Source organism: Perca flavescens, chromosome 2 (genome assembly GCF_004354835.1).
Source record: "Perca flavescens isolate YP-PL-M2 chromosome 2, PFLA_1.0, whole genome shotgun sequence".
NCBI classification, from domain to species: Eukaryota; Metazoa; Chordata; class Actinopteri; order Perciformes; family Percidae; genus Perca; species Perca flavescens.
In genome coordinates this window covers 10,525,056-10,539,682 of record NC_041332.1, presented here as the reverse complement: position 1 = coordinate 10,539,682, position 14,627 = coordinate 10,525,056, and the positions used below count along the sequence as shown (strand labels likewise).

Sequence of the window (14,627 nt, the reverse complement as noted above, 5' to 3'; positions counted from 1 at the left end):
GTTTACTGAACAGTGTACAGTTGCATCAGTGAGAATGAATGTTCAGCTGCACTGCTGCTGGAGATAGAAATTAGCCATAGTAAACAAACCTGGGATCAGATTACCTGTTTACGCCCTAACATGAACCATACAAAAAATGAAAAATGAAAAGTCACCCACAGGCCAGCGGCTTGGGAAACTATAAGGCTGATGTCTTCATAACGCAACAACTGGGAATATGCATATTAACGCAACCACCATGCCACACCAAAGGGAAATTTACAGGACGGTACATGACGACAACACTACAGTACATTCCTCAGTTCAACACTCAGGGAGCCCTGAAGACAAAGACAGAGTCCCCTTGACGCATGGATTACTCAATGACGAGAGAATATGCCATACATTTTTTTGCCCCCGCAGCATGTATGCGTCTACTTCTAGGACATCATGCCAACCCTGTCTAACTCAACCTAAATACGCCCCTTTGTACCTATCCAAACCGTCCAATCACTGTACATGTCTCAGCAAATCTATTTTGCATTACTGCCCAATCACAGCTTGGGTTTGACACCACATTGAGGAGAGATAGCCATTGTCCCTCTGACTGGCCCAATCCAGCAATGGCATTAGTCCCTGTGCAGCGTGTTTATAAGCCCTCGGCCCCGCTCGTGCTACATGCAGAAAAGTTTTACAGCAAGTGAAGAAGACCAGGGCTGCAGGACACTGTTATCTCTGTTAGGGTAAGATGTGTTGATGTGATGTTCTAGTTCCACTCTGTAGGCCTCTGTCAGGTGTTCTGTATGTAGCATTTAAAATACATTTTATTTTATTCCTTTTTTAAACTATTTATTGAATGGGGAAATTGGATATTTTTTTCACTCTGTTTTAGATCACAAAGAAATACACAAACATGCTCGACCTGTGTATACGCACAAATGGAGAGATGTCAGAGTGAGAGGACTGCGACTGCTGGACAGGCACCCAAGCAGTTGGGGGGGTGTAATAAATAATGTGTAGATTATCCTTTGGACAGGCGCACTGACCTGCTTAAGAGCACCATGGCAGTGCACAGGCACCTCTCCAGCTGCCAGTCCACACTCTGTACTTCAGTCCATGTGGGGACTTGAACCAGCAACCCTCTGACTCCCACCCCAGCTCTCTACTCGCGCTACTTCCACACATTCAACCCCCGTTTTGGTGCATTCAAATTGGGAAATTACTTTTAGATCACAAGCAAGGGCCTACTGTAATTGTTGCTATGATTGTTACTGTAAAATTTAGACTTTAAAACATGGCACACTTTTGGGGTCAAAATGTACACAAATGAAATGTGGATGATCACCTTTACTCTCTTTCCTTCTCACAGCGTCCCAGCCTCTCCTTCCATCATCGGCACTTCTTCCCCACAATGTTCAACACCACTCTGAACCCAACCACCAACTTCTATGAAAACTCTTCCACCCCCGGTGGACCTCCACCATGGTACCAGTTCCCAGAGTGCGCCGTTTCCCCTTACGGCTTCATTTTCTACTTTGGGGTCAAGGTGTTCAACCTGGCAGTGGGGACGCCCTGTAACATCCTGGTCATCTGGCAGATCGCCACCAGGAAAAGTGACACGTCCACCTCTGACATCTTTATCTTCAACCTGGCCATCCTGGACGCCTACTTCTGCGTAATGACACCCGTAGATATGGTCAACCGGCTGCTGCTGGATGACAGTCGCATTTGGTACTTTCAGAGGTTCGCATATGGGATCAAGGACACAGCCCCACTCTTTCTGGTGAGTTTTTGTGTGTGATACCTTACACCAGAGCAGTGATAAATGGGTTGATACATCTCTGCATCTAAAAAAAAAAAAGGCTAATGTATAAGAATTGACTTCTATGACCCTATACCTTCAATTTAGAAACTGCAGTAAAAACAGTCTTTCTTAACCTGTTGCCTGTGATAATACAGGGTCCCGTGCAGCTCGATACATGTGGTTAGGCTCTAATACATATACATGATATCAGATAGTTTGGTTTTTATGCAGAAAGATCAGAAATACAGCCCCAGTTGGGCAAAAGCAAAGGCGAATGCAAGTTCAGCACTGTATTTTGGATGTTACCTTGCTCATAATAACGTCAACCCATATACATTAGTTTGGTTTATTTTAGGTAATATATAAAATAATGTGGTTGCTGCAAATTGTATAATCTCGTAACCTCATGACCTTATTTGTCTGTGAAATTTAAGAAAGATAATTATAGGGTAAGATTTGGATCATATCCAAAAGTAGTAATATTAAAAAGATTGTTCTACTCTGTTCAAAAATGTTAATTTTAATTTTTTCTCATCGACCACCTAACCCTTGTGTTGTCTTGCTGTCGACCAAGAAGTTTGAATTTTTGGTGCTTTTTCCAGCATTTTTTTATGCTTTTGACACTTTTTAAAATGTTTTTTTCAACGTTTTATTTTTAAATTCATGGTCAGTAAACCTAATTGATATGACATTATACCTAATTTTTGAGTTAAAAAAAGCAGAAATTATGAATTATTTTGACTAAGATCAAAGGATGGTGAGTGAATCACAGACTGGTTTATGTCAAAGTTTGGTCACGATACTGTTTTAAAACCATTTAAACATGTTTATGAAATTGAATAAAACACCCAAAATTCAATAAAAGTAATCATTAATTTGACATGCAAAGATACATCCATGCATCCATGTTATTTTTGGTCATTTTGGTTCAAAGAAACCCATATTTCGGATATAAAAACTTTGAAAACGGGTCAAATTTGACACGAGGACAACACAAGGGTTCTTCTGTTGCACGACTAAAACAAATTTTAAACATACACATGTTCCACCAAAACAAGTTCCTTCCGAGCGTATTTTGCAGCGGCACCGCTGCTTTTCTCCGGTGCTTATCACCACCCATGACGATTGTGATTTGGTTTAAAGAAATGCCAATAAACCAGAGCACGTTTTCCTCCCATCCCCGAATGCTATGTGGAGTAGCCAGACCCTCCTCCCGCGCACTTTGGAGGAGGGTCTGGCAAAGCGAGACTAGACGCGAGACTAGGCACTCAAAAGTATAACTTCAAACTTACTTCATTCAGGTTTTGTGTCTCTTTGTGGTCATTTTCAGGAGTAAGTAAGTTGAGTATGAGTATTTAAAAAATGTGAGCCTAAGTGCAGAACACTTTCTCCTTTGAAAGAAATGGGGTCATAACATAAAAGTTATCCAAAAAGCTTCTTCAGTTTTTCATCAACTAAAATTCTAGTCCAGTAATTTGGATTCTACCTACTAAAGCCGGGGGAAAGGAATTTAAGTATACTGTAACATGTAACATTTCTTCACTGATCTGCTGTTCCAGGTGTGTATCTGTCTGGATCGCTACATTGCTGTGGTCCACCCAGTACTCTTCACTGGTGTTCAAGACAATAAGATGCGCATTGGAATCTCTGCGGTGGTCTGGGGCTTCATTCTGGCTTACGGCCTCACCAAGTGTGTTCTGGGAGTCATGAGCGTCAACGAGGTCTTCAGCGGCGTCATCCTCTTTGCCTTTGCGGTCATGCTCTTCTGCAACATCTCCATCATCTGGGTCCTCAGACGTTGTGTGGCGGGAAAGGAGGTGATGCACCCGGTAAAGAAGAAGGCCTTTAAGATGGTGCTGATCATGCTGGCCATCATCGTGTCCAACTACCTGCCGCCCATAGCTCTCATGCCCTTCGTGTCCTACTACACCTTTGTGGCGTTTCGCTGCCAGATCAGCATCAGCGTGTTCTCCATAATGGATCTGAGCAGCAGCGTTGAGCCTCTCCTCTACATCACCAAGATGGAGCGTGTGGAGGGCAGGTGCTGTGGAGGGAGTTTCTCTAAGAAGCCACACGATGTCAAGGTGTGATCAAGCTTCCATTAAACATAAAATAACCCCTTCTTAGAAATGTCTAGGAGTCATTTATGGTAACACTTTACATGAAGGTATCTACATAAGAGTGACATGACACTGTCATGAACACATGAATCCTAACCCTAAGTCTAACCCTAACTTGTCATGACAAAAAAACGAATGACTTGTTTATGTTTACGACACGTTCATGACAGTGTCATGCCACTCTTATATAGATACCTTCAAGTAAAGTGTAACCGTTTTTATTAATTTTTCATAACACACAACAATATTACTCTCTCAACCTCTGCCTTACGAAAACAATCAAAAAACAATAAACTAATGATATGAGAGTATCACAGTAGCAGCTCCATGTCTTCTTCTTTCACAAACCGGTCCAATGGCCTCCTGATTTTCTCATACAACCCCAATTTGCCTCTCAGTCTCAATATATATGTCAGTCTGTCCATTGACATACATTGCGCAATATTCTTGACCCAAGCACCAATAGTAGGTGCCTCCTGGAAATGGCTTTCTATGGTTATAGCAGTAACTGCACCGTGAGAAATAGACAGCTAGCAAGAGAGGTATTTCGAGTGAAAGCTAGCTGGTGAGATAGCTAAAGCTTAGCCTTAGCTAAAGCTAAAACTTAAGTTATTTACAAATTGTTCCCTAGCTATTTGCAATTGAAAAAAAATATTAATTTTGAGGAACATACATCTCGGTAATTTAGTTTTAAATAAAACTAAATGTGGCAGTGGCTAAATTATGACAGAGAAATAATCCAGCAAAATTCCTGCTGAAGCTAATTACACATTTGAAAAACATTTTATTAACATTACTAGACAGTAAATAATCAAAATGAAGTTTATTTTCTGAAACAAACTAATTAACATGGATAAGAAAGCGAAAACAACACATTTTGTTGGTAGAGGCGGCATTTTCCCATCACATTCCTGGTAGACAGACATAAACAACTGGCAAAGTACTCAAAACTGCCTCTGTGGTAGTTCCTCACACACACACACACACACACACACACACACACGGTAAAGACAATGACAGTGTTGCTGTCGCGGCTGGTAATAATTTGAACTAAGGTAGGTTATTCCTTTGAGAGTTGAGTTTGTTCTTCTACGGCAACCAGTCTTAACTTGTTAACACGTACACCTCTATTAGACCATTTGAATGACAGCCTGGGGCAGTGCCTGGTTTACAGAGCACTGATTAAGTCATTTATTAAGCCTCATAATCAGAAATGCACTGTGGGACCAATTAGCAACAGTGTAATGAGTGGGCATGCAGATTATGCAAGTGGTTAAAAAAGTAAATACACAGTGTAATTAATAAAAGAACACAACTGTGCGGTGTAATGACTATTACATGATTTAAGTAACGACTCAATTTATAAAAGTTTTGTTGCGAGTTAAAAACTAACAAATATCATTTCAACTCTCAAAATAATCCATTTCTAAAAAATGTTACTATTTTTAATTGGCAAAAAATATAATGCAACTTATGTCGGACTTTTTTTCTTCAGAATGCATGTGTTGCATTTTGAAAAATGTATTTATTTATTTAATTAGTTTATTTGTCGGGGACGTACAAAAAGAGGTTTTGTACCAGCGTTAGCTAATGCTAGTTTCCATCTGCAGTCCCCGTAATGACCTCTGACAGATAAACATGTCAACAAGTCTTTATTTTGAAAAAAAAAAAATTCCTGTTTCCTGAAGAGTTTGTCATTGTACAATATGTGTGAAAGAACTTGTCTTTACCTTTTTTAAATATTGATTGTAAGCCTAATAACAGAACTTCAGATTCTATTATATATTTACAAAAATGGCTCAATATTTAAATGGCTCAATATTTAAAATGCACAAACTATTGGGTTTTATTTGGTATATTCTAAATAAGTGTATGAATGTGTAAAGGAATTACTTATTTCTGATCTTATATTCTAAGCCAGAGCAGGACATACAGTCTCCTTACAAAAACATCCGCTTTTAGTCAGTTTATTACACTTGCAACTTCCTTCGTAATTGACAGAAGCACATTCATATTTACCAACTTTAGACCCGGTCTAATTTGCAAGTTATGCAGCTTAACCAGGATTAGATGTTTGATTTCTTTATCTTTCATAAATGTGTCAAATTTTGGATATCTAATCTAATGCCTACAGATCATGCTTGCTGGTGCAAAGCGGCATCCCTGTCCAGTCATGATTAGTCAAAAAAAAGACTGTGGTAGATTAATGACTGACAGTACAAAAAAATGTATGTCAATGACCTCACATTATAGAAGACACATCACATCTCTTTCATTCTTAATGTGTTATTTTACACAATTCTTGTTAATTCAGAAGCAAAGAGGAATTCCAGTCACAGCTAAAACTATTAGAAGTTAGGCAGGTGAGAAGGAATCAAACTATAGGTAACAGCATTAAATCTGAGTCATTTTAACGTGCAGTTCCTTCAGACTTTCCAGGCTGGCTTCAGGTCCATCTTCTGAGGTCACATATCCAGGATAAGTGGGGTAAAACTGGGGAGGTGGTGGTGGTGGTTTAGCGGTCTCATTTCCCGTCCCCGATGACGACGCTAGAAGCAGTGGTATCAACTTGGCGTGAGCGTAGTCAATCTCGAAGCCCTCAAAAATAAGCCCCACCCCCCAGGCGCCCAGCGCCTCCTGCACCAGCCTCGACACCTCCCAGGTTGCCAGCACAAGTCCCTCGTAGCTCTCTTTTTCTAGTCGGAAAATATCAGAGGTCAGCGGTCGGCGTGGGACCAGCACGGTGAAGCCGGGGGAGTTGGGGAAAGGAGTGAGGAAGGCCACGTGACCCTCGTCCTCCCACACCCGCCACTGTTCCTCCTCCCCGCGAACGATGCGCGAAAACAGGCCGGGATGAGCCGGGTCGTCCCCGAGGAAAGACAGATTGGGCGGGGCGTCGGGGATGGGGAGCTTGGCTCGAATCTTGGTCTGGATTTCAGTCAGGCTGGAGTTAGTCCATCGGCCAGCGGTCTTCGAGGTGCAGTATCCCGGGTCGTGGGCGTTGTGCTCCTCTTCTCCTGCCAGGTGGGGGCGCCACTCTGCATCCAGGCCATGTAGAGGGAGGACACGGATCTGTGGAAAATGAAAATAAATGTGTACTATTTAGTAACTGAAACTAGATCTGGTCAGTATACAGTACAGGCCAAAAGTTTGGACACACCTTCTCATTCAGTGTGTCTCCTTTTTATTTTCATGACTATTTACATTGTAGAATCTCACTGAAGGCATCAAAACTATGAATGAACACATATGGAATTATGTAATTAACAAAAAAGTGTGAAATAACTAAAAACATGTCTTATATTTTAGATTCTTCAAAGTAGCTCCCCTTTGCTTTTTTATTAATAAGGTAAAAACTTCCACTAATTAACCCTGACAAAGCACACCTGTGAAGTGAAAACCATTTCAGGTGACTACCTCATGAAGCTCATTGAGAGAACACCAAGGGTTTGCAGAGTTATCAAAAAAAGCAAAGGGGGGCTACTTTGAGGAATCTAAAATATAAGACATGTTTTAGTTATTTCACACTTTTTTGTTAAGTACATAATTCCATATGTGTTCATTCATAGTTTTGATGCCTTCAGTGAGAATCTACAATGTAAATAGTCATGAAAATAAAGAAACACATTGAATGAGAAGGTGTGTCCAAACTTTTGGCCTGTACTGTATCAATATTATATTGATATATGAGGCTGAATATCGTCTTACATTCTGGATATCGTAATATCGCAACATGACACAAGTGTTGTCTTTTCCTGGTTTTAAAGGCTGCATTAAGTTAGTAAAGTGATGTCATTTTCTGAACTTACCGGACTGTTGTAGCGGTGATATTATTTGCCTTTGCCCGCTTCGTCATTATATCCACATTACTGATGATTATTAAATCAAAAGTCTCAAATAAAAAAAAAGTTTAATAAATATATATAACAATCTGAGCCTGTCAGTAGCATAAAATATCACTTTCAGTGGAAAAAAAGCCATGCTGCACAATTGCTCTATTAGGTGACATTGCAGCTCGGTTCGCACTGGCCCGTCATTGCGATCTCGCTCAATACTGGACCAACTTCAAAGATTTTTGGTCACATTGGTCTATTAGACACACATGCATGGGGAAATGGGGTCCAGGTTTGAAAATGAAAAAAAACAGCAGTTACCCTTTAAATCCTAAAGGCTCTCTTTCCATGAACAGTACAGCCAACCAGTCCATCAACTGGTCAAAGAGACCCTCACCTGGGCCGGTCTGTCTCTGTGGGGTCTGCTGACCAGCGCACACCTCCTAACCCCCAACCTGTCACACAGCAGCTCTGCAACAGCTCTGGCCCCTAACAGCCAGGATAAGAACTCCTGCTTCTCCAGGTGGAAGATACTGCCTCCGAGGCTGCCGGGGGTGCTGCGCTCCAGGATAACAGAGCCCGGGGTCCAGGGCCGGGGGTTAAGGTGGGCCACCAGCCCCTCGGACTCCCAGATGACATGACGGGGAAGAGCTGAGGACATTCTGTGGAGCCACGAGAGAGAGAGGATGGATGATACAGTCTAATCTGTCATTAGAAGTATAATTAATTTAAACCTATTTAGAATGTTTTATTGTTTAATTTGTCATGTCTGGCATGGGCTTAATTTCACAAACTTTAGTTATCTAAAGTTTAGTTATTAGGTAACAAAATTAACCTTTTTTTGTTGCAACTTCTTATAGGATCAGCAAGCACGTCATGTCACACGCATGCTTCGATAATTCATTATGGACAAATCTGATTGGCTCACAACGACAAGTGTCATTTATGTAACAAGTAGCTTTGTAGGAGAAAAATCATCACACAGCATAACATGAGTGACGTAACTTTTCTTTTTCTGTTTCTTGTTTTCTACAAATAGCCTACTTACTTAAAGGAACACGCCAACTTATTGGGAATTTAGCTTATTCACCGTAACCCCCAGAGTAAGACAAGTCGATACATACCCTTCTCATCTCTGTGCGTGCTGTAACGCTGTCTGACGGCTCCAGCGGCATCAGGCCAGCACAGAACATGCAGGTGAATGGTTCCAGTAATCCTACTGCTCCGAATAAGTGACAAAATAACGCCAACATGTTCCTATTTACATGTTGTGATTTATACAGTCACAGCGTGTACAAAAAACAACGTAACATGTGACACAACATGTAAATAGAAACATGTTGGCGTTATTTTGTCACTTTTGTCACAATTGGGAGCAGTAGGCTAGTTGGAACCAGTTACCTGCAGGATCTGTGCTGGGCTAAGCTAATGCTGGAGCCGTCAGACAGCGTTACAGCACGCACGGAGATGAGAAGGGTATGTATCGACTTGTCTTACTCTGGGGGTTACGGTGAATAAGCTAAATTCCCAAGAAGTCGCCGTGTTCCTTTAAGTCAAATCATAAATAGAGGACTTTTAGTTGCAACACGGAATTCTTGCAGTGTGGCATTTACGCAGAAATCATTTCAATCAGCCACTGATCTATGGTGGGTAACTGTTCTACAGACAGGTTTTGTATTGATGGAGATGATAAAAAGAAATGTAGCTGACGCACATAATTTCTAAAATGTTGAGAAAAGCATTATAGATATTCCGTTGTTCACATAAAGCAAAAACGGTTGGACCACGAGGGCTTTTACAATATTTAACATGTAACGCTAACGTTAGCTAGACTAGTTCTAGAACAAATTCTCTCGAGCAAAGACTTCCAATTCAGGTAAACCTGTCAAAATAAAAACCAAAAGGCTACTAAATAACTTAGTTCAACTTAGTTTTTTTTTATTTTTTTATAATGGAGTTTGGTTTAACCGTCTGTCCACTCAAGTACCTTACTAATGAACACACATACTGAGCTGACCTACCTTCTAATAAGGAACCCTGTAAGGTTAAACAGCATGAAGTCACTAAGGAGGTGACGATTCAACCGACCTTCTTCTTCTAGCTGTTTCTTTTTGCTCGCAGCAGGCCGCAAAATAAGCAGCTAACAGTATGGCAGCGTTTGCGGTTCCGCCTCGCCACATCCGTAGTGCTGAGTGAAAGAGAGAAAAAGGAACTATAGGCTAACAGAAAGCCATGATCTTATGACTGTAACGCCACGGGCTATGTGCTCATGCCTCCCACTCTATTTTGCTCTTGCTTTCAGTGAAGCCAGTTCTTCTTCTTCTTTTTCTTGGCAGATTACTACTTTTTTAGTATACCGCCACCAACTGTACAGGAGTGTGTACTACCATGAACTTCAAAACAAAGTCTCATACCCTTTTCTTCAAGTATCATGTATTGAGTTGTCTCCTTCCATTTCCTGCCAGTTTATTCTACTATATTTCTCATATGCAAAAAGTACATGTTCTACATCTTCTTTGTCTTGGCATTCTATGCAGACGCCATTACCATTTCCTACTATTTGTAAGGTAGCGTTCAATCCTGTATGACCTACAGTAATCTAAGTCTGGTATAGACCACTTCTTCCCTTCTGTTTAAACTCAGTGAAGTAACCCTTATAATAATAATAATACTTTATTAAACCTGCAAGGGAAATTACAATGTTTTCACTCTGTTGTTATTATTATACACATTACACACAGGCCTGAATTACACACACATGCTCATTACCTATACATGCACAAATGGAGAGATGTCAGAGTGAGGGGGCTGCCCATGGAAAGGCGCCCCGAGCAGTTGGGGGTTCTGTTCCTTGCTCAAGAGGACCGTGGCAGTGCCCAGGAGGTGAACTGGCACCTCTCCAGCTACCAGTTCACCACCATACTTCCGTCCGTATGGGGACCTGCACCAGCAACCCTCCGCTTACCAACCCAACTCCCTACTGACTAAGCAGCTGCACTGGAGCGGTTGGGGTTAAGGGCCTTGCTCAAGGGCACCTCAGTGGTGGTGATGAGTCACAGACAAGCACTGTCCACAAGGTTCAAATATCTAAAAGGTTCAAACTATATCCACGAGGTTCAAAAATCGATCTGCGTCCAGCACCATCTTGATCTTTTGTTTTTGGGTACTTTCTCTGAATCTCGACAGCACAGTTCATTACCATGGAAATAAATGCACTGGACCTTTTTTTTTTTTTTGTCCATGCAAATTTTTGGATCAGCTCCATCTCTTCATCTTCCGTCATTGTGCAAACATAACCGCTGGATGTCAGTGTAAATTCTGTAGTTTGCTTTAAAAAGTTAAAACTTGAAAATCAAGATAAAATGAACTGTTCGGTCATCTCCAGGAACTGACTATGAACACATCAACACGACTGGGTCATTTTGACTTGTGTCAGCACAGCTTATATTCATGTTACCTGCTGACTCATGTCTCCCAAAGTGTGTTTTAACACAGAAAGGTTAACGTCTTCGAAGCGGAGATGTTATTCAGACGAGCTTTTGACTCTCCGACAATAAATGTTGATAGCAGTGACATCCAGCAGAGGCTCTGGTTTAGGGGTCTACTATATATGACACATACAGTAGGTCACACAATAAAACACACAATCTTGTAAAACATACATCTCTGTTAACCAGTATGAAGAGGTGACACCAGAGGGAGCCCTTGAGCTGCAGACAAAAGGGAGTGAATTGTTCACTGGTGAAATAAAAAGGTTCCGAAAGAAAGTAAACATTTGCACAACAGTTGCTGCAATAAAACCCTTTGAGTCATAACTATTTGTCTAACACCCATTCCATCTACATCAATTTGTCAAATATTAGGTTTTAAGTGTGAATCCTCTGTTATCGTTGGCTTGTTCTCAGAATTACTCACTTCCTCCTTCTGTGGAATTTCAACATAAAAAACCCCACACTGACTACATCTTCATACCCTTCATACAATTCAAATAGAGAAACGGGTGTCCACTCAAACCGATACACCAATATCGCCTGGAAATACTACACACGCACACACACACACACACACACACAAACACCCACACACCACACACACATGCACACACACATACACACAAACTTGTACTAACAGGCCCACTTGCGCAGACCCTCAATGACATAATACTAGCCTTTAATCATATTCTTAGCCATCACAAATACTGCTCTTCTCCTAAATTTCAGCTAAACATAATTCTAACCTTACTTCTAAAAAACTAATCTTAACCATTAAACAGTAATATGAGGAAGTGAGGACAGGACAGATACAGAACTCACATTGGTCCTCACAAAGTTAGACATATAAGATCACACAAACTAATATCACTTTGTCTGTAGCCAAAACATTTTCACTGCCCTTGCACAATTGAACTTATACAGATGGAAGCATTTGGATAAGATTAACTACATAAAAGGAAGGCAAAACAATACATGGAGTGGGGATAACCATATGTATGTCAAACATATAGCAGAATACACCTGTTATTGCCCATTCTTATAATTGCAGAACGTGTTGGTCAGCTATATTATCTGTAAAGTTACCATGCACACTGTGTGTAAGAAAAATATGGGATGTTTGGTCATGTTTATAAAGTGATTCATTCTTAGAAAAACCATTGGCATACTGTAAGATATATGTGGGGATGTGGTTTCCAACATATGTCAAAATAAATGTGAATTCCTTTGGTTTACAAGTGGTCTCACGTGAAAGACAGTGAGGTACTAGTGAACAAAATGTGTTGGCCCACTTTCTGGGAGTAAATCTGTCTTCCTAATCTGAAGCCCATGACCTCAGTAATGAGCTGCTCAGAGATCCTCTGTGGAGCATATCAGCTGATGACCAGCACGATGATTCACTCAGCTAGAGTGGTCGCAGGTCACACTGGGTGAAATTCAAGAGCGGAGTACACAAATACCAAAATATCTCTCACGGGGTGACTTAGAAGTGCTCTCATACAAGTTACTGGTGTAAAAATCCGCTCAAAATTAGTTAACTTTCAACAGGAACCCTTTAAGAAAGAAAAAAAAAGTATTAGAGTTGTATTTGCTTTTTAGGTTCACGGTCATGTTTGACTGAAAAAGGATCAGGCTTCAGAAAATGATATGGGGCTTTCAAGAGATAGAAAAAAGGCAGATTGGACAGATGTCATACTGCTTTGTTTACATTTAAGAATATAACAAAATTAAATAATTAATTGTACATGTGGCAAGTTCATTAGTGACTTTTGCTGCAATGCTTTCAAGGGTTTATATTTATGTAAGAGATATGATTTTCAAAGCAGCCAAAGCCAAATTATAAATAAGAAATACTTGAGCTGATTCCAACAAGGCTACTCAATTACTTGTACTGCCTCCCTGCTTCTTGTTCTGCTTCAGGTGTACTGGCGACAGAGGTGTAAAGTAGGAAACACACAAGGGATGAAACATGTACTGACAGGATGTGAAGTAACAAACTCTTGCACCACAATCAAGCCCAGATGGCTAAAGAATGACGAACTAACCCACAAACGCTGACCAGAGGAGAAATAAGTCTTTTTTAAACATGAATGAAACAAACTGAAAAATTCACTGAACGCTCCACATACTACTCCTGGGGTCATCTAGAGCGACTGTTGTTTGTCTTCCCTTTCTCTGTTTGACAGTAACTAACTCATTTTGACACGTGGTTTGGTCACATGTAGTTAGAGAGTGCATTTGCCTCGACTTGGTCATTGACCAATGGCGGTCGAGCTGTAGTAAAGTGCCATGTGTTCAAGCCCACTGACGTGGATTTGTTCCTGTCACCCAGCAGCCTTCACCTATTCTCCCTTATAGACATACAGAATGTGATGGAGCTTTCCCATACACTGTTTATAACGGCCTATTTCTTCATTTTCTTTCCCATTTCCTTTACTTTTACTGTTACGTAATTTCCCCCACAGGAACGAATGCCGTTAAATCTTAGAATAGTTTGGTAGAGTCTAAAACCAACCAAACTCCAAACAAATGATATTCTTGGTAGAGTATGAGTCAACTTTACAGTAAAAACAAAGGAGCATAACCGTGAATGTTAATTGTTAAAACATCCAGGTGCTGTGCTGGGCTTTTGTGTTGGGTAATGTAATGTCAAGGTTACCATGACAAGTGGACTTTTGAATGCAAATTTACAACATAAAAAGCCAAAATAAATCCTTCAGTCCAACTCCTCCAAGCTGCCGACACAATAAACTATCCTGCACTTCCATTTCTTCCAATGTGTCAGTATCCACACGTGGACTTTGAAACAAGTTTATCCTTCACATGATAGATGTATTAATATCAGCCAGGAATAGACTGGAATATTAGAAAGTGTCAGATTGCTTGACTGTTACTCACTTACAGTAGACAAACTATGAATAGAGTTACAGCCCTACTAGGTCCAGTCCTTGGTGAGCCACATGCCATCGTGTCATGTAATGTCATTTGAAATATAGTCGAGTATTGTCTCAACAGCCTATAGCATCAAAGTGCAGACAATACGAGGGTAAAATTCTATTTGTACCCTTTCAAAACCAGTTTTACCAGGTTGGCTTCGGGCAACAGGTCCAAACAGATGTGAAGAAAGGATGTTTAAAGAAAGGAAAGGAATAAAAGGAGAGCTTAAAGGCTATAAACTTGCTGTGTTATGATGTACACCTATAGCTAAAACTAATGCAGTCTAATGGAAGAGCCATGACAAAAATCCAACATTCATAAAGTTAAATATCAGAAACACCTCTCAGTATAAAGAAGTGCAATTCGATGCTTATTCACTTTTTTTGCCGAAATTTAGATGGGGAGATTGATATCATGCTCATATCCCAGATGTGTGTGTGTAATTTATATGTGTCTAAGAAGT

General features: G+C 40.6%; 2 protein-coding genes across 3 annotated transcripts; one reads left to right on the top strand and one right to left on the bottom strand.

The window, feature by feature from the left end:
- Nucleotides 1-238: 238 nt before the first annotated feature.
- Nucleotides 239-3,873, top strand: LOC114547095 (G-protein coupled receptor 4). The gene is made up of 3 exons (XM_028566330.1): nt 239-268; nt 1,349-1,762; nt 3,343-3,873. Exons 1-3 carry the CDS (start codon nt 239-241, stop codon nt 3,871-3,873), a joined length of 975 nt encoding a protein of 324 aa, XP_028422131.1.
- Nucleotides 3,874-5,854: 1,981 nt separating this feature from the next.
- On the bottom strand, nt 5,855-10,065 carry LOC114569994 (uncharacterized). Of its 2 annotated transcripts, none has more exons than XM_028600188.1 (3): nt 9,825-10,065; nt 8,134-8,398; nt 5,855-6,975 (listed from the first exon to the last, which is right to left on the bottom strand). In XM_028600188.1, the coding sequence occupies exons 1-3, from the start codon at nt 9,914-9,916 to the stop codon at nt 6,298-6,300; spliced, it is 1,035 nt and encodes a 344-aa protein (XP_028455989.1). In that variant the 5' UTR covers nt 9,917-10,065; the 3' UTR covers nt 5,855-6,297. The 2 variants fall into 2 exon arrangements, with proteins under 2 accessions (XP_028455989.1, XP_028455994.1); XM_028600193.1 differs by having other exon boundaries at nt 9,758-9,912.
- Between the last annotated feature and the right edge of the window lie 4,562 nt (nt 10,066-14,627).